At 36.1% G+C, this 19,207-nt stretch overlaps 2 protein-coding genes across 6 annotated transcripts in view; both read right to left on the reverse strand.

Annotated features, from left to right (window-relative positions):
- Positions 1-2,531, reverse strand: part of MMP17 (matrix metallopeptidase 17) — a 77,608-nt gene extending 75,077 nt beyond the window's left edge. Inside the window, exon 1 of one of the 2 annotated variants that reach the window (XM_064726721.1) lies at positions 2,474-2,531. The gene's annotated coding sequence lies outside the window, so the exon portion shown is untranslated. The remainder of the gene's footprint in view (positions 1-2,473) is intronic. The other variant, XM_064726722.1, reaches the window with a different exon arrangement.
- A 495-nt stretch (positions 2,532-3,026) lies between these two features.
- SFSWAP (splicing factor SWAP) overlaps positions 3,027-19,207 on the reverse strand; it is a 36,761-nt gene continuing 20,580 nt past the window's right edge. The window contains exons 14-19 of one of the 4 annotated variants that reach the window (XM_064726716.1): positions 13,898-14,163; positions 9,874-10,029; positions 8,862-8,987; positions 5,979-6,149; positions 5,332-5,404; positions 3,027-3,445 (exon numbers count right to left, since the gene is read on the reverse strand). In XM_064726716.1, coding sequence (XP_064582786.1) covers positions 3,380-3,445; positions 5,332-5,404; positions 5,979-6,149; positions 8,862-8,987; positions 9,874-10,029; positions 13,898-14,163 — 858 coding nt within the window. In that variant the 3' untranslated portion in view covers positions 3,027-3,379. Of the gene's footprint in view, positions 3,446-5,331; positions 5,405-5,978; positions 6,150-8,861; positions 8,988-9,678; positions 9,709-9,873; positions 10,161-13,897; positions 14,164-19,207 lie in introns of those variants that run through there. The other 3 variants (XM_064726717.1, XM_064726718.1, XM_064726719.1) reach the window with 3 other exon arrangements.

A 19,207-nucleotide genomic window follows, 5' to 3' on the forward strand; every position in this document is an offset into this window, starting at 1 on the left:
TAACAGTCATTGCCTTAAATCCAAAAAAGCATTTATTCTAAATGCCATCATTTGTTGCCCCACTGAAAAATGAAGAATATAATTTTGATGTTTCTAATGCATGAAGTTTACTAGTGAGAACATGTATGTTCCTTCTAAGAGAAAGAGAAAAGATAGGCTATTACAGACAAAAAAAGCCCTTCCAAAGTTGTTTGGAAATCCAATATTAACATTCCAAGTTCTAGTTCGTTATACTTATGCAGAGGATATTAATAACTCAAAGTACTTACAGCTCAAGGGCTGCTTAATTACTGAATTTCACTGAATTTAAAGCAAAGCAATCTCACGATATGTAGTTTTCAGACAACTGAGAAATTTGGAAAACCAAAACTAGTTACTGACAATTCAAGAGCTGCCACAGTGCTTTCCTCATGGCTACTCAGAGCCTGCTTTTCTCCAACCAAAGTGCTTCTGATTTTTTAACTCCCTGTTACAGCAATCTTGTGTATTTCCCACCAGAAAAAAAGATTCTGGCAATAGAGCCAGGTGATCCAGGACCTTTTTAGGCCTGTTGGTGCGTGGAAACGTGGCAAGGAATTAAGTATATACAGTTTTGTGGATGGGAGGTGGGCTGCGAGGCACCATGTGATCCAGAACCGGACCCGTGGTCCCAGACGCTTAGGGATCATGCTGCAAATTCATACCTGGAAAACAGACATGTGAAAATTTCCCAGCTGGAAGTTTTTAAGACACTTTCCTGATACTGGTCACATGTTCTCCTGATATACCAGGCACCTGAAACCGTACTCACTGTATCACAAGCTCTGTGCTGTATTTGCAAGTAGCTACAATACAGCCAGTGCCTGTGGTGAGACCAAAAAGCCCCATTGCTTTCCAAATGTGAAATTATTCTGGTAAAGCAGTTCAAACCCTTTTAAAGCCCCTTATTTTTTAGAAAAAAATAGCATCATGAAAACACTACTACTTTTTAGAGCATACAGCTCCCCATGAGACTGCTAGATGCAAACAAACCTCAGTAAAAAAATAATGACTGTATGAAAGTGCAGTTTAATCTAAATTTTTCTGGAGCTAAACACTCCATCTCCTGACATATCACAAAAGGGATTAAGGAAAAGAAAAAAGAGAAGACTAGAAGACTTGCTCATAGAAAGAGAAAATATTCTGAGAAGTCATAAAAGCAACAACCTTCCCAAAGAGAATGAATCTGCAAAGCAGCAGCCAAACAAGCTGCCCAGTCTATTTAATCAAAGATCTGGGATGTTTTCCTATTACTTGGCAAACAACTTGCATCCAAGCTGCCAATTATTTAACCATGGTGGGACTTTTAACTCCATTTAGGGGAGAAAAATACAGCTGCTGTAAATTTCAACACTGCACAACAACCCACAATAGCTGTCTTGAAATTTACTTTATGTCCTTTTTTATCTCTGCTAGTACTGTTTCATCAACTGGTGCAGATGAAATGGTGCCTCTCTGGTACTGGTTGAAAGTTATTTTCATCCTAGTCAAAACACTGCAAATAATTTTGAAATAATTAGGTAAGTGGTGGATAACATCATTCTACATGATGATTTAGATGGCTATGTTTCATCACAGGTTATGAGCACAGTATTTCTTTGCATCAGACCCAGCATTTTGTGTTGTTTGTATGAGTATGAATTCTACTAATTATTAACCAAAAATTGAAAAGAAACCTGATCTATTATGATTCCCAATGGCTTAAATACTGTGCCTGCATTTCAAGAGAGCAAGTGGCATGCCAGAGACCATTTAGACCATCATGTTACTGAAAATTCAAATTATATCAACACTGCTTCTCCTCCCCCTGCTTTGAACAACAAGATTTTTGCATTAAGGTTGTTTATTTGTGTCATTCTATTGAAATCATTTACCAACTGGTCTACGAGGAAGTGTGAACTTTAATTTTTATAATCTGTTTCCAACCTCCACCTACTAAAATAAAATCTGAGAAAATCAGGACAGTGAGTCACTAAACCCAGAATCTTTCTGACTATAGATCACAGACTTTTTCAGGGATCAGTAAAAGCCACAATTCCATTCTCTATGGAATTAGACAATTGCTAATAATGGCGCACCTTTTGAATATAACCAACCATTACAAAGCAGGCTTTGGTAAAAATCCACTCATTTTTTGGTACTAATTTTAAGAGCATTTAAATTAAAATATTAAAAGAGTCTCAGTGTGCAAAAAAGAATGCATAATAAACAAATGTGCAATTTTACTGAAGACACAAACTTCCTGAAAAAAGTTAGTAAGTCTATGTCAATGAAATACAAGTTAGTAAATATCTTTTTCAACAGTATGTTAAATCAGAAAAATGCTGGATTTCTATGCGGGATGCCTGATGAATATCCAAAAATATCCTCTTTTCTGTACCTAAGTAGAGAGAACAAGGTACACTAAGACAATGCAGCTACTGACTGTTGCCATCTTATTGTAAATCTCCCATACCTTCTCATTGATTTCTCATCTGGAGCACCTCACAGCACAGCCAACAAACGCCAACTCTCTCCTCACCCAGCCAACCCACTCTTTTATAGCACTCGTCTTCTTACTGGACACACCTGTGGCCTATTAAGAGCAGGCCTGTTCCTAATCTTTGGTGATTAGTACAGCTGCAACTCCTCAGGTGTGAGACTATCTTCTGCACTATATTTTCTTACATTCTATCCCTCCACAACTGACCATTACTTACTGACTTTAAAGGGCCAACCCCTCATATGGAGGCTCAAAGATCTTTCTAACTCATGGACAGAAAATCATGAATTTTGCCTCAATTCAAAATCATGAATTTTGCCTTGTTCAAAAACTGTCTGCTACTGACATCCAAGTATACAAGCATTTTTCTGAGATATCCTGTGCATGAAGAAAGATAAACAGAATTTCTCAGCTTAAGGTGGTCAGCAGGAAAGACAGCTGTCAAATTAAAAAGCAGAAAATAATAAAAAACCAATTAATTTGTAACAAAATTAACTGCAAACAATTAAGGACTCCACAAAAACTCTAGCTAATGAAAGATGTTTCCTTCTTTATTATTGTGTAATACTTTTCACAGAAACATAGTATTTACAAATATACACATACAGACTGCTGATCATAAAATGTTATCGAAGAATTAGTCAAAAAAATCAATTTACAAAACCCAAAAACTTTTCAAAGATATTCTGGCTGAAAAAATTTAATGAAATCTCAAGGAGATGCTTCTGTACAGAAAGATAGGTTTTAGCTTCTTGAGTTCTGGTAAATTATGCGAGTTGTGAACCAAGTGAGCCAAACTCAGCTGTACATTTGAGATGAGGCAGTTCTTTTCCAATTGTTCTTTTCACACAATTTATTGATGGTCAGCTCCAAGAGGTCTCAGGAGGCACTGGTCTGGATGTTTTTGGAAGCTGCAAGCATTGCTCTCACTTTGGCCATAAGATCCTGTAGACAATAAAAGGAAAATGATCAAACATGTCTGATGTTTGAACAGAGCTAAAACACATGACTGAAAAACTCCACCTGAAAGGGTTAGTGTGCATTCCAGTCATGTGGGATACTTGGACTCATGACTATCAAATGTTTAGCTCCTAGGCTAAATGAGTCAAATAATTTGGAGAAAGTTCCTATGACAGCAACTGAATTCTGGTTTTACCAGAATGCAACAGTGCTCTGCATAAATATATCAAGCAGTTTCTACACAACAAAGCACAGAAATCATATCAATTGGAATAGAAAAACTATGACCACATCTTCAAAGAAATCCTGTAATGAACACACAATTACTAACCACTGGAGGTTTAAAATGGGAAAAAAGAAAAGAGAAAAAGAGAGAGAGCTGGTAAGAAAAGAATGTAACAATTACTCTAAAACAAAGTTTTTTCCTTGGTTTGTAAATCTGAACCAAAAATTTACACAGCAGAGGCATTTTCTCATATGACAGTGACTGTAAAAGCAAACAGACTCTCAGTCTTGTCTGAGCAGCCAGTTGGAACAGCATTACAAAAAGAAATGAAATTTCATGTAAACGGCATTGAATAACTGGGTTGCAAAAAATGATGACAAAATAAAAAGTGTGTATATCAGTAACAAATCTGAGTTACTTAAACATTTGTTCACAAAGGCAACATAAATTAACTCCTTAGTGCTTTTAAAGTGTTTTGCATCTGAAGTTCTCAACACCAGAGGGGAATTTAGCATCATTATTCCTTCTGCTTTACAGATGGAAGGATCTGAATGAGAAAAAATACTGACTTGGTTAGGGTCAGGCAGGACAATGGCAGCACAACAATTTAATAATTAGTTAAATTCCATTTTTGGAGCCCTTAATGATAAAGAGATGCTTAACTCATCTCTATTGGGAAATATCTTACAAAATTCATCTAAGTTTCATTCCTATTTTTTACTTTTTGCAAATAGCACCCAAGAGCTGTATTTTGCTTCAGTAACCATTCCTTCTCTTACAGCTGTACTTTAAACAAGCAGTCTAATACTAAAATAGGAAATGCTATGCCATAAGCAACATTTAACCCAAAAATGCATAAAGCAATGATCTTTGAAGGGTATATGTGTTGAAGGGTGGGATGTTAACTCTCCTTTGAAGACCGTGCTGTAGTTTGTATCTCATTTCTCATACCATGACTTCCCATGCATTTGTTTGGTAGCATAAGAAATGCTGTGATTTTAACACTCCTTTTTCTTCCTCTGCTGCCTATAGTTGTTATTTTTCCTGAATAATCTTGTTTAGGGTTTGTCATAAGAAATGGATCAAATTTTTTATGTAAGGTACTAGACCGCAAGTATCAATTTCCAACTACCACTATTTCCATAGCAGAACTATATTTTTGAACAGTATCTATTTATTGAAAGAATAACTTATCCACTGAAAAAACATCAGAATATAAAAAGCAGCTCTGATTTTCTACTGTGAATTTTTCAAAGCATAATTAAGACAACTTTCCCTTTAAAGCTGGCTTATCCAATTGAAAAAAGTTAAACATTTCCTTCTTCCATGAAACTTGTGAAGAGCTCTACATGGTAAGATGGGCTGTTGATAAAGGGAGTATTGCAGCATAACATGGACTTTAGCATCTTTACAGTGGATACAACTGCAGCCTAATGAATTTAGCTTGGTCTTTAGAGGCTTGATGAAAACTGAAAGGACAGCACCTAGAGAAGTAACAACACCGTTGCTCCCATAAGCAAACAGATTAAAAAAGACAGTGAACATGTCTCTACATCATACGCGAAGTTCAGAATTGCCCAATGTGGTAAGAGAAAAAAGCAATATGTTGGACATACTTAATTACTCTGAATTTGCCCATTTGTACCTGAGTGATTTTACTCTGCACTGATGACACAATTGCTGAAGAGATTTGGCCATCTTTTTCCTGAGAAACTCCCCTAAAAAATAAAATCAGCAATTTATAGTAAAAGTTTTGAAAATGCATTTCACTCCCCATCTTGATTTGGGTTTTATTGTACATGTTTCTCCTATGTTAGTCAACAGCTCTCTCAGTCAACCAGAGAATGTAAGTCAGGGTCAGAAAAATCACTTGTACAACTGCTCCGACAAATCTGAATAGCAGCTTGAGAATTTTTAACAAGGCTGTTCTATATTCTAGAAATAATTTCATCATGAATCTTGACACATGTTATAATTCAAACCACTCTATTAAAGTTCTACTTCAAAGAGTTATCCCATTTCATGAAAGCTTCCAATTTCCAACTTAGAAATAGGTTGCAGAATTTTCTGCACCAGTTTTTCTGTAAGGTTGAGAAATTTACTCCAGAAAGCAAAAGAGACCCAATATGTTTATCAGACTGATTCAGATAGTGCTGTGCTCCCAGTGACTTTTACTTTTGATAAGCACACATTGCACACACACAGAGCTCCTCCCCCCACGACTCTGGTCACAGACACCCTGACAGTCAAGAGGCAGCAGCACTGCAGTAGGACACTAAGAGAGTACGGTACCTGGAGCGTTCCTGGCTGGATTCCCTGCTCTCCACAGGAGAGACACTAGTTGAATGTACAGAATTTTTGTGTGTGGATGGTTTGCCTGGTGACATGGATGGTGAGGGAGACCTTGCTCTGGATTTAGTACGTGATCTAGACCGCCTTTTCTTCTTCTTTTCATGGGGACTTCTGTGAGAAGAAAATATTTTAGTGAAGAATATTTAAAGCAATATTACACTAGCTACACTGAAGTTACTTGGCCCACTTCTGTTTCTCTTGCACTCAGCAAGCATTAGTCTTACCCAATACCGCACATTTATGGCTGAACAAAATACTTTATCAGAAGCTCTTTTTAATATACTACATTAGGAAACTTCTGGTTCCTGAGGTTCTCAGTTGGAATGCAGGACAACAACAAAAAGCCTTTCACTGGAGATTTGCAGAATAATTTTGCTAGAGGGAAGTTCCTTCCCAAACAACAACAGACACTAAGGATGCAACAAGAAAAGTGAGAGTTTATATCCCTTACAATTTTCCTAGCTCATAAAATAAACAAAACATGGAATCATGGCTATGTGAAATATCTATAAGGCAAATCCAGTTTGTTTGGTTTTTAAAACAAAAAAAAAAAACCTCCCCTTTCTTTGTGATCCAACCTGCAATGCAACAAACCACAGGATCAAAATTTTAAATGAGATGGTGTACTGCACTCAGACTAATCTGGACCTAACAGTGTGCCTAAGTGAGAATTTCCATGTTTCAGACCTGGAAATTAGATCCACAAATGTTTGTCAATATGGAAGTTGAAACAAAGGACTTATGAGTACCTGGTGTGTTCATTACTGACAGAAGGGAACAGAGATAGTCACCACGTAAGCCAATATTAAGTTCAAAGATAATTCAATTAGTAATGTATTAAAGATGAAACTACTGAATCTTTTTACCTGGCTATGAACTTATGTCTGTATGATTTACGCACTACTATTGATATTACTATAATTAGAATAACTAGAGAGATGCCTTAATTAGAGGTAGGCAATATCTCACTATAAGCATCCCTCTCTAGTATGCACTCCTAGAAGTCTATTCAGAGCAATGTTCTTGAAGCTTCTAGAACATCTTAGAACACTAAAACTTTTAGCCACCTTTTAAATATCATATTATTCATTCCTTTACTTTGAATTTTTGTCGGAATTTTCTACTTTAAAAGGTGCTATACTGTAACGCATTGAATTTCCATATAAACAGCGTACAACTCTGAACCTTAGAATTTACCCCACCATTTTTTATACAGAGATCTATTATATTTTATATAGAGACATAATACATATATTTTTATATAGAGAAAACACTCAAGATTTAAAATTGCAAAACCTCCTTACACTTTTCTTGAATAAAAAATTATTAAGTGGCAGACAAAAAACCCCACAGCCTCTAACATTTTCATGACTACACAAAATCATCAACTACAAAGTCAGTTATTCCTTGACTAGCTATGTACTTTATTCGCTTTGTTTCTTTAAACATCCTCACATAACCAAGCTGTGAACAGATCTCATATTTGACTCTTGAAAATCTTGGCAAATATTTGTCATGCAAGAAAAGTATTTTACTGTAAGCTTTTTCAGTGTTTTTCATCTCAGACTACAACGAACAAATAGAACAGCTGAATGATGAAGAAATCTGTTCCATAATTCAACACGGAAACTGGTCCATCACATTTTTACTTGAAAATTTAACATGTCAGGGCTGAAAGAGTTTCTGATTTAATTTCTGCAATCAGAGCTGCAAAATATCCTTATCTATGTTTAACTACATTTTACTCCTTCTTCAGTCTACATCTTCTGTACTTACTGCCATATTTTATTGTGCCACTTCCTGGTTTCCTGTTTGACGCCTAACAGAAGTTTAAAATTTTGACCTATATAGCAATATTATTCCCAATTACCAACTTATAATTTACAACTTGGAGTAGCAAAATTCTAATTCAGCATTTATAGTTTTAAATGCTGAATGCATTTAAAGCAGCAGACACACCAACACAGCATTAAGAACAGCATGGAGATGTGAAAAAAGCGTATTTTGTGCATTTATAGGAAAACAAATATTTTAAGCTTCCATATTTTCCGCTTAACCCAATTTGCATTAATTCCACAGAAGCCTCTATTACCTTCATTTGATGAATGTAAAAACTAAATCATTTGAAGTATACTTAGGAAGTTCTCAATTATACCTACCACACATCAATTAATTACAGGCTATCAAGAGATGTTGTCATAAGAAACAAAAGAATTTTTTAAATGAAGCTGAAAGTGATCTCTTTCTTTCTTATTCCACAAGAAATATGGAGAAAGAAATTGAAGAATAAATGCCATTTTGATTATAATAGTTTAAGAGTGACTGTATGCAGGATGCTCTCAAAATGACACCATGATTCATACTTCACATTCCAGTCTGCCAGTAAAACAACTGTTAAATAACTGTTTGCTAAATCAGTGTTGCCCTTATGCAGATATGATGTGATGTCAAGAAAGCTGACATCATAGTTATGCTATGACTTGTACAGAGGTCATACACCTTGCACAATCACAGCATGAGAAAATGACCCAAAAAGAGGGAAATATGAAACTCCCAGTGAAATCTGAACTCTCATGGCCAGCAAACATGGATGTATTAACATCCACCAATTTGATTGTACAGCTGCTGTTCAAACATATGCAAGAACAGGGAAGAACAACAAGTGCGTCCATATTTTTTTTTCTCCCGAAAAAGTGTTTTTCTATCAAAATAAATCTCCAGAACATACAAAGGACACAATGGTTAAGTTCTAGCTAAGGAGTCTACAATCCATCAGGCTGTTAGGATGCCAAGACCCCACTGTCCAGGACCAGGAGCCCTTACTTGGAGCGGGGCCGTTTCCTGCTGTTCCCAGGACTATTGCTGATGCGATATGCTGTGGGAACGCTTCTCTCATCTCTCCGCCGTTCTGGTGTGTGAGCCCTTCTCCGGGGTGACCTTGATCGTGACCTGAGGAGAGAAAAAACATTCAAAAGTTTGCTTTTTGTTATTTATTTCAAAACTTTTACTTCAGTGGAATTGTGCTTCACCAAATGCAAATAGCTATTTTATACCAACATGGTGCATTTAGTCTCCAAGACTTGTCAGCTACATAAAAATTTCTTGCCTATCCAAGACATTTGAGATGAATTTTCATTGCTTTTCATGCCCAATAGGGGGCTAAAAAAAGGAATTATTTTTTGGTCTTGTCTGCTATGACAACTTCTGTATTATTTGATGGAAAAACTTGTTTTTAGTCTAGCCACCTTTTGTGGCAACACATGTTGCTAAAATTGGTATGCAGAAATCAAATTTGCACAAAGCCTGGGATTGGCAGACCTGACCTTGTCTTCTTAAATTAGTGGTGTGCTTCTAGAACTGATGTCTCACAGAGATAAATGCACATTCTTGATGCAGTGGCTGTCGAACACTGACAAGTCCAGGAAATGTCCTGGATGCTGCAGAACAATCCTAGCACAGCCAATATTTTCACCAGTGCAAGTGACCAACAACCCATTATCAGTGTTGTTTGGCACTAGCACTTTGACTTGAAATATTTTTCCTAGAAAAGGGAGGAGAACAAGAAGGGAAAATAGAAAGCATGCCCAGTTAAGATCAGAGAGCTTCAGGTTCACATAATATAGATAATATATATACACACCTACAAGGTCCTGAGCCATTTCTGTTACACCTACAACAAAAAAGCCCAACTGAAAAGAAATAATCTCAATGGCAGATAACTGTTGCAAATTAACTGCTTTGACACTTATAAAATCTGATCTTTACCAAGCCATTCAGAAGGATTAAAAAAAAGGAAAAAACCAACAGATTATAAAACTTGGGTTCAGTCAGACACCTTGACATTTTACCAGGATCTCCCTCAAAAGAGCTCCAGCAGTCAAATCTTTTCATTGCCCAAGTTGCCTGATAATTTTTCCACTCTGCTGCTGCTGCCACTGATGAGCTGCTCAGACTCGGCTCCATGCTCAGTGTCGCTGTGGATGCTGTGAGTCTGTGATATGGAGGCACACACTTCACATCCAGACTAAAATGTCCTAGTTTTGGTATTAACTAGAATCCTGAAAAGGCTTAGTCCCTTAACCAAAAGCTGAACTTTAGTGAAACACGCCTGTATGGACCAGCCTAAAAAAGTCCAAACAATCAGAAAGAAAAAGACATTAGCTTTGTTTTTATGAACTGACATTTGTGGTTCTACAGCATTCTTCCAATCACCAAATATTAAGAACTTTGGCCATTTGCTCCAAACAATTAGAAGACAGCTAATCAGTTTTACTGCAATATGTAAATTGTAACTTTCGTTAGACTGTAATTCCAGAAGGCACTTTGTTCCTTTATGACTTATGCTTAGAAGGGTCCCAAAAGTTCAAAGGGTTATGAAGCTTGGCATGTCTCATTACAAAACTGGAATTAAAATTATGTGACTAGACACTGCCTCAGCAATAAGAAAATCACTTTTGTAGGAGAAAAAAAACCCCAACACCAAACAATCTTTTTTAACAAAGAACAGCTACTTCCAAGTCTACTGATATACTGAGGCAAAAAGGCTCACAGAAACTCCCACACAGGTGCACCCTATCCAAACTTACCGCAAAGTATCCTGTTAACAAAATATACAACCAATTACTGCAAATATTCATTAACTGGATATATTATGTGCTTTAGTACTACTCCATTACTAAACAGTATAAAGTAAAGCAGCAATACTGAAAAGAAGTTTAGACTTTCCATCTCTAGCTCAAAATGAACATCCAAATTTCACCAAATCAAATCACTTCCCTTCATCTCCTCTGACACCCAGCATCACCGCCAGAAACAGCTCAGACCCAATTCTTTAACAGTGCTTTGAAGCCCATGAGAAATAAAAACAGTGATTTAGTATTTACTACACTTAATACTAAGATACCAAAACCTTTGTTTTCCAAGATAGATTTAATAAATATGCCCATCTTTGATATCAAGTACTTACTTGTAATAACTAATTACCTCTCTGGGAATGACAGGTCTGTTCTGCAGTACCTTAGAGAACTCTGGGACACTGTTTACTGTGTACTTGGCTTGCTTAATCTGTCATGTAGGTCTAGAATTAAAATTGCATGACACCAAGCTTTATAGGACTAATTTTGTTCCAGAAAATAACAAGCATTTATACAGAGAATTGCCGTTAGCACACCACATGCTACAATTAAGCTAGTATTATCTGGGTTCTCTATATAGCTATGATTTTTTTAAACTTGTTTCTGTAAAATAGGTTTGGCTGTTAACCTGAGAAATGAATATGCAAAACATGCTCTGAATCAACTTCATGTTATTGGAACAGAATTTTTCAACTTTATTACAGCTGAAGATGCATAATATAAGAAATGCAACAGTTTCAAAATTGTATCTTATGACCAAAGACTACTCTTAAATGCAGCAGAGCCTCTAAGCCTCTAACAATGCAAAAATAAATGATAAGCAAGTGATGTAAAATGCTATACAAAGAAGTATATGCAAAGTTCATTTGTGGGATTCCTAAGCACAATATGCATTTTGGAAAAAAAGAATAAGATGATAAACCAAAAAGGAAGAGCTTGCAAAGTATCCTGAACATTCCTTGAATAAAAAGCAAAGAATGTTATTGCAAATTTTGATGTTTATCTACACTTCCCACATTTTATTCCCCAGTAACTTATCACAATAAGTTATATGGCAAAGATAATTTTTAATCTGTATTTTGAACAGATTAAAATAAGGCAACATCATTAGACTGGGGCATTCAAATACTGCACAGATACTCAAAATAGGGCTGTTTCAAAGTAATTTAGCATCACTGTCCACACAGTAATGACTGTCTCCAAGCGCCATCCACTTAATACACAATGAACATATTAACATCGAGAAACAGTTTACACTTTATTCCAGGAGAGGATGGCTCTTTACGAAACTATTCATTCAGCTGAAAGCTGTAATATCCAGTGCTTTGGGAAGCTAGGGAAGAAAACTGTTCTAGGTGAAGCTGAAGAATAGCGTTCTAAGGAAAACTGATTAGCAAAGATATGTGAAACATGCCAAGCTTTGAATGAAGCAACACAATGCACTGAAATTATTTTATCTGAAACAACAGTAAAATAAGAACAAATAATAATAATGATAAGAAAGACCAGTAATATCTTCTATCTAGGCAATAACATGAGCCTTTTTGTGGCAATTATTAAGATAAGGTACTATTTTTGCCTAAACATTTGAGAATCAAAACACATCAGTATCTAAAAGGGTTATGAATCAGCCTCTTGCTCTTGATTATTCAACAATTTTTCTGTTTCAGGAGCAAGAGCTCTAACTTTGGAAATGCAGTATGTTAAGGCATAGCAAACACCTCCAATAAAGCACACCTTCAATCATCACCATTTCTTCTTCAAGGCCTTTCCTGTTCAGCTCTAACTTCTATGAAGTTAAAATATGCAAAATGTTTTCAGTGCAAAATCTGATGCTGTTTTTCTAAATAATTTAAAAATTCAGCCAGCCAGCATCAAGTTTATTAGACTTCTGAGATTTCAGAATTCAACAGCTCCTCAAGGAAATATCTAACCAAATTTAATCAGGTGTTGTGGTGATTCATGATTTTCATGCTGTTGTGCGCTTGTCATTTGATTTGTCCCAGGAGGCAAACACGAGATTAACTCCTACAGATTACCTATTCTTGATGACTTTTGGTTAAGACACAGCATGTCACGACAACTTACTGTCAAAGGTAGTCAAATGAGCAGCATGTCGGACTGATCGTTTCAATCCAAGTTGCGCTTATTTAATTCCTGGCATCTCTGAATAGCAGAGATTTCTGCAGAAAAGTATTGCTCTTAAACTCAAAAATCACGTATAAACCAGTAAGTTGTAACATGTTAACACTCCTGCTAGTGTAGTTAAGACACTTCATTAAACAAAAAAGCACAAGAAAACTAAGAAGTTTTGGCACACTGTCATCAGAGGCCAGCAGCTTTTTTCAGGCATGAGTCATAGACAGATACAAAAAGAGGAAGTACTGCAGGGTTTCATATGCATCACATACTTATACAGCTGTGGCAGTATTTATATGCAATTTGCTTAAACTACAAGCTACATAAGTAGTTACATTGTTCTGTACACTGATCCACAGAATGTACTCTCAAAGCCCCTCCTACTGACCATAGTAACTTCACTGCAGAAAAGCATTTACAGACAGTGAACTTTGAAGGTGCCTAGACCCAAATATCTTTGACAGAATTAACAGTATCAGTAAAACACAATATACATCATCTTATAGCTGGATAATTAGCATAGTGTATTTATCTTATTAATGATTAAGTACAGAGTTAACAGCACTACACACTCTTCTGTAGTATCTCTCTCTTTCACCGCTGTTCACACTCTTCTTGGATTCCTGCCATATATCTCCATCATATTTTCCTCACTTGTTACTCAACTGCTTTGTTTTCCTCTGAGCTTTGCTGCTCAACCACCTAGTACTCTACCTCTATTTCTTATCTGAATATTGTCTAAGTTACTTTGCTCCAGTAACAGACACAGATTTATTAGCAAGTTCTCTTCCTGCTATCATCCCATTTCTATGTACTATCCCCAGGTATTTCAAAGAAGTTCAGGAAAAAGCATTTACTGGTAAAAGTTTTGTACTATGCAATAAGAGATTACTGATTCATTATTTCACTAAAAGGACTTTCAAAAGACCTGCCACATTCGATCTGTATGTGCCACATACTGCCTTCAAGGTGACTGTGACCTTTGCAATGGGTATAAAAACACCTATGTAATGGAAGAAGTGCAAAGACGTTTTACGTTTTAACCCACACAGAACGCTAAAGAATATGTTTGGTTTCCAAACCCACCTTGAATGCCTGACAGTCCTATAGGCAGTGGGAAGTGAGTGTTTTGCTTTTGAATGTGATCTAGACCTGGACTTAGATGATGAATGATACTTGAATGGTGATCGAGATCTTGACCGAGATCTTTTCTTGTGTTTTTTCCTTTTCTTTTCCTTTTCTTCATCCCTAGGAGGATCTCTGCTTCTGCTTGAAGGCCTTTCTGCTTGTTTAACTTCTAAGGTGGGCAAAGTTCTGACTGCAGTCACAGGACATGGTATACTACTGACGCTCTAAAATCAAAGATAAACAAAAAACAGTGATCAGTTTCCAAAATTAGTCAAAGTTAGCTACTGCTGCATTGGGATTACATAAAATGTTCAGAAGTAAGGCTGACATCTTCAAACACATGCATAAAGAAAAATTTAATGGAGGCCTGTACAGTTTCCCAAAGACATACATGCAAGTTGGTATATGCATACTAAGATTGTCAGCTTAATCAGGACATAGTTCTGAACTTTTCATCTTTAGTTTTTAGAAGAAATGTGTTCTAAAAGAATGGGTGCTATCAGGTATCTTTTAGTTTAATTACATGTTTTACTTAAAACAGGATAAACCTAGAAATACAATCAGGAACTAGTGACATTCAAAGCTAAGTTTTAGGGTCACTTTCCTCCATGAACTGTGCTGTTTGGATGACAATTTCAACAGCAAAATGAACAAGTAGTGATAGAAATTATGTCTGAACTTTTCAAAATAAATGTTCTAAATGTAAACAATTGGGAAGATCACAAGACAGAACAGGTCCATGCACAGTTAATGTTCAGTGAGTAATTCCAGCTGAAGGAGATTAAGCAAAATCATACCACAACATTTTCAAATTATCAGCTTGAACCCCAGAGAATTCAGCTCAATGCCTTCTTTAGAACAATTCAAGTCAGGCACCATAGATATGCTCAAAGCCTGGCATTCCCCCAGCTGCCATTTCAAGGCAACTGGAGAAATCCGTTTCCCTGTCATAATTTCTGCTCCACCTTATCTGAGTTTCACTGTTTGATACAAGGATACTTACCATGACTGGAATAAAAAGTAATACATTAAAACCTGAAATAACCAAATTAGAAACAGGTAATCTTTTTCTTTCTTTTTGCCCTTCTCCTACCATGAATACATAAAGATGGTAACTGAACAATGACATTTGAATAATCAAAAAGGCAGCTCTGCTTCAAGTTAGAGACATGACACTTTTTCATGCTTTAACTGATAACTGTTATCACAATATTTACAAAACCAGCAACAAAGCAGTACTAAAGAAGCTTGCTTCAAAGATTATAAACATTTTACAGCATGATCATTTGAGTGGTTGAGTCCAGAGTCCTGTTTCCAATTTCACAAACTCCCATGTGTAACTGCAGGCACCTCACAGACACCTCCAGTTTCCTAAGAGGCCACCACAGTCGACTTTCATTCCTTTGACAACATTATTCACCTCTTGATATGGTACCTGAGCCTTTGCTTTGAACACTACTGAATATGGAATAGCCCAGTCTGCCTTGAAGTAGACACCTCTAGTAGCGTCAAATGAAAAAGTTGTAGGCAAAGGAGCATTAAGAGGAAAATGAGAGAGGAGAAAAACCCAATGGTTTTCACTGCTCAGGTTTGTTCGGCCATATAAAACACAAGCTCTCCTATCACTGCCAAGAAGGAAGTTAATAAATGAATGACACTGAGCAGGCTCTGCCAATATGCAGGCCAGCAGAACCGTTTTGGAAGGCATGGAAACAAAACTGTCACCTGATGAAATTTATTACACATCTCAAGGGATGAGAGATTTACATTGTCTGAGAGCTCTTCTAAGAAGGTAAACTGCAAACATTCAGATAGCATTCACTGAATCTCACTTCTTTGTCTATTTTTTTGGCCTACTAAACAGCATGTTTTTTTTGGCCTTTATTAAATGCTATGCTGTCAGACAAATTCTCTGGCAGAGTTGTTCTTCAGCATTTTATTTGCATGACTGAAGCAAATCTGACACAAGTAATGCCAAAACATGATTTGACAACTCTTGTTTAGCAGGAATGGATTAGGAAAGAGCTCTGTAAATAGGGAGAATTTATAGCCATATGAGAACAGAAATGAGTACTTCAGTGCATTTGCATATTTGCAGTATTCATAAGCTCAGAACATACATTAGTTATTCTGGGGTTACACTACTTAATCAATACTTAAAGTCAAAATTAGAAATTAACCAGAACATGCTTATTGCAACAGGAAAAAACCCCTAGCACTGTGTCTGGTTCAACTAGCAAAGGACATTATCAATAATATTACAAACAGCTTATATGCATTCTACAGCAATTGGAATCCCATGTTAGATAAAAACTGCAAAGAGTGAAGAATGTCAGAATGCAAAAACTTAATCAACAATTCTTTCAGGTCACTAAAATCCAAAAGTACTCCAGATTCTTTTCTACCACTCTACCTTTCTTACTCCAGGTTCCTCAAAGCTTATAGTGAAGTATTCCCTGACTGAGAATTACAAAGCAGCTGTCTACCAGCAATGGAAGTGTATTATTTATGTATTCATTGATTTGTGGAACAAAGCAAGCTGTTACTCCTATTTAGAAGCCTGTCAGTCCTAGCATTCATGAACAGGCCCAAAATGTTAATTTGAAGGGATAAAAGTATTTCTTACAGAATACGCTCCTACAGAATTTGTTCTATAGGAACTCAAAGACTCAACAGTTTTATCAGGGTTACTCTGCTGCACCAAAAAACACCTTTTAGCAGTACACTGACCATGGTAAGGTCTTCAAAAACAGAGATTTTGACAGGGCCACCTGCAAGGAAATTAGTGGCTGTGAATCTGTTTGCTGTGTGGATCAATATACCCTTTTATTTTGCGCACTTTGAAAACTAAAAATCAACGCATAAATATTCTTACCTCTTCACCTATCTTAATTAAAATGGCAGTTCCTAATATTTACCCTGGTTCCCCCATTTAATAATGACTTAAGTATTTATGCTATGAGGAATTGCAACCCTCATGTAGTTTTTTAAAGCAGGGTTATTGCAATAAAAAAAAAAAACCTAAATGCCACATTAGTATGTGACATTTATGTTTTTTCTTTATCTTGCTTTTTCAAAAGGACAGATGAATGTACAAGCAAACCTAACCTCCCCTCCCATGCTAATCAGAAGATGTAGATACCTATAGTCTGCAAAAAAAGTAAAGAAAAAAGTGAATGGTTCCAAAATATTAAAAAAAAATTTATCTTTAAATACTTATGGGATGGTTTTTATTAGTCAATTATATTTTGCTCAAAAATTAACAAAGAAAATACACAAAACCTAAAATGATGTTATACATTATTATTATTTCAAAAAGGCATGCAGGAATATCTACAGTCCACTGCAAAAAAAAGTAGGATAAACAACAGTAGTGTAAAAAACATACACTATCTACAGCTGTTGATAACCCTGTTATGCTTGACAAAACTAGAAGAGCATCTCATTTTTAAAACACAGCACACTTCTATTTCACTCATAAATAAGACTACTTTCCACAAGAAAAAAATAATTTTTACATACAGGACAAAAGTAAGGACAAGTCATCTAAAGAAACAAATGATAAAACAGGGCTTCAAAACCTGGGAAGATGAAAGAGCCAAAAGAAGGGAACTCTTGCTTTGTGCCACAGAATCTATATATTCAGAGGCATAACACCAGATGACATTTGGGACAAGCCATTAAAAAAGCATCACTTTCAAATCATGTGCTTGTCTGATTTTGCAACATAATGACTGTGGATTTCTCTTCTGTTTAAATCAGATACTAAGGTTTATACAGGTAAGTTTGGTATAACCAACTGGCTTTTACATGGCTATCAAAGCACTACCACCACTAAAACATTTCTGACACAGAGTAAAATATGACATTTAAACATGCAGAACAAAACATGCCGTGTCCCACTACTGAGGATATATAATCTTATTTCTTAAAATTTCAATTGAGTTAAATAATTTTGGAATGAGATTTGCATTTCAGATCATGAAACACCTTACTTTATTTGTTCTTAAGTAAAAAAGGCAGTTCAGTGAAGCACTCCATATAACCTGGCGTATTTCAGCTCAGCATGGTAGAACTGCAGTTGTTTGCTGTTCCAGGACAAGGAACCTACATTCATTGCAGAATGAAGGCAACTTCTCAGTGACACTGAGAGATGTGCTGAAGAGTCTATGTGAACCAAGACCAAGAGTCTATATGAATTACACATGTAAGCACAAGAAGGAAAACATCAACCTTTTACTGTTTCTCCATGTCCTGAACAAGGGCACAGACTTCACCGGCCACAGTATCACTGGAAGTTCATCAGTTCTGCTAACTAAAATAAGCTCCATGCTTTCCAAGTACTGGTCTGAGGAAATACTATGCCTAACTGTGCTGTTCTAATGCATGCAAGGACAGTAAGGAGCCATTTGTGAAAAGCTGTGCTGCTTCACTGCTCAAGTTTTTTCAGTCTTTTGTTTCTCTTGCTTGATTTCACTTTAAAGAAAAACAGGAAGCCATATAAAAGAAACAATTCAGCTATGGAAAACACAGAACAAACTATTTTTAAGACTCAGCTGAAGCCAAAACAGCTTAGAAGCGCTCTGTTCTGGGGTACTGACTGTCCTTTACCTGCAGTTAGTAGAATCGATTTCATTCAAAGATGTAATGTACACTTGGTACCAGTGATCCTTTCAATAAATACAAAGTATCAGGAAAATCTGACAGAGGTCACAAATGCTTTCTGCATTTAATTTATTTCTGCACATCGCGATAAACAGATTTTCAGTGCAAATGTACGCTGTGTATACACATAAATAGCATTACTGGTTTTTTTATATACTTATTAGGCTGGGGCAATGTAATGGAGATTATGCACCTCCCATAGATATTCTCAACTCCTCTTTGTGCTTTATTATACAATTCAGTCACTCCTCCATTTTTGAGACAAATTTTAAGCTACAGAAATCATGTCACTAAATTAACTCTGACCAGTGTATCAGTCTTTGTTTCCTTGACTCCTCATTGGATGTTCCTACCCCCAAAACAAGAAATGAAATACATTTAGTGACGTTTCTGACAGACACAAGTATTTAATTTTTTATTTGTTTTCTGATTTAATTAGTTTTCTGTTTTAATTACCCCAATTAGTTCCATTGACCAAACTACCAAAATTTTACATATCTGTCTCGCTCAACTTTTTAACATACTTTATATTACAGCCACTGTAGTTATCTCCTGTTACGTTTGCAATCAGTATCTTTAGATGCATCTTTAGTCTGAAACATG

Source organism: Zonotrichia leucophrys, chromosome 15 (assembly GCF_028769735.1).
Source record: "Zonotrichia leucophrys gambelii isolate GWCS_2022_RI chromosome 15, RI_Zleu_2.0, whole genome shotgun sequence".
Lineage (NCBI taxonomy): Eukaryota > Metazoa > Chordata > Aves > Passeriformes > Passerellidae > Zonotrichia > Zonotrichia leucophrys.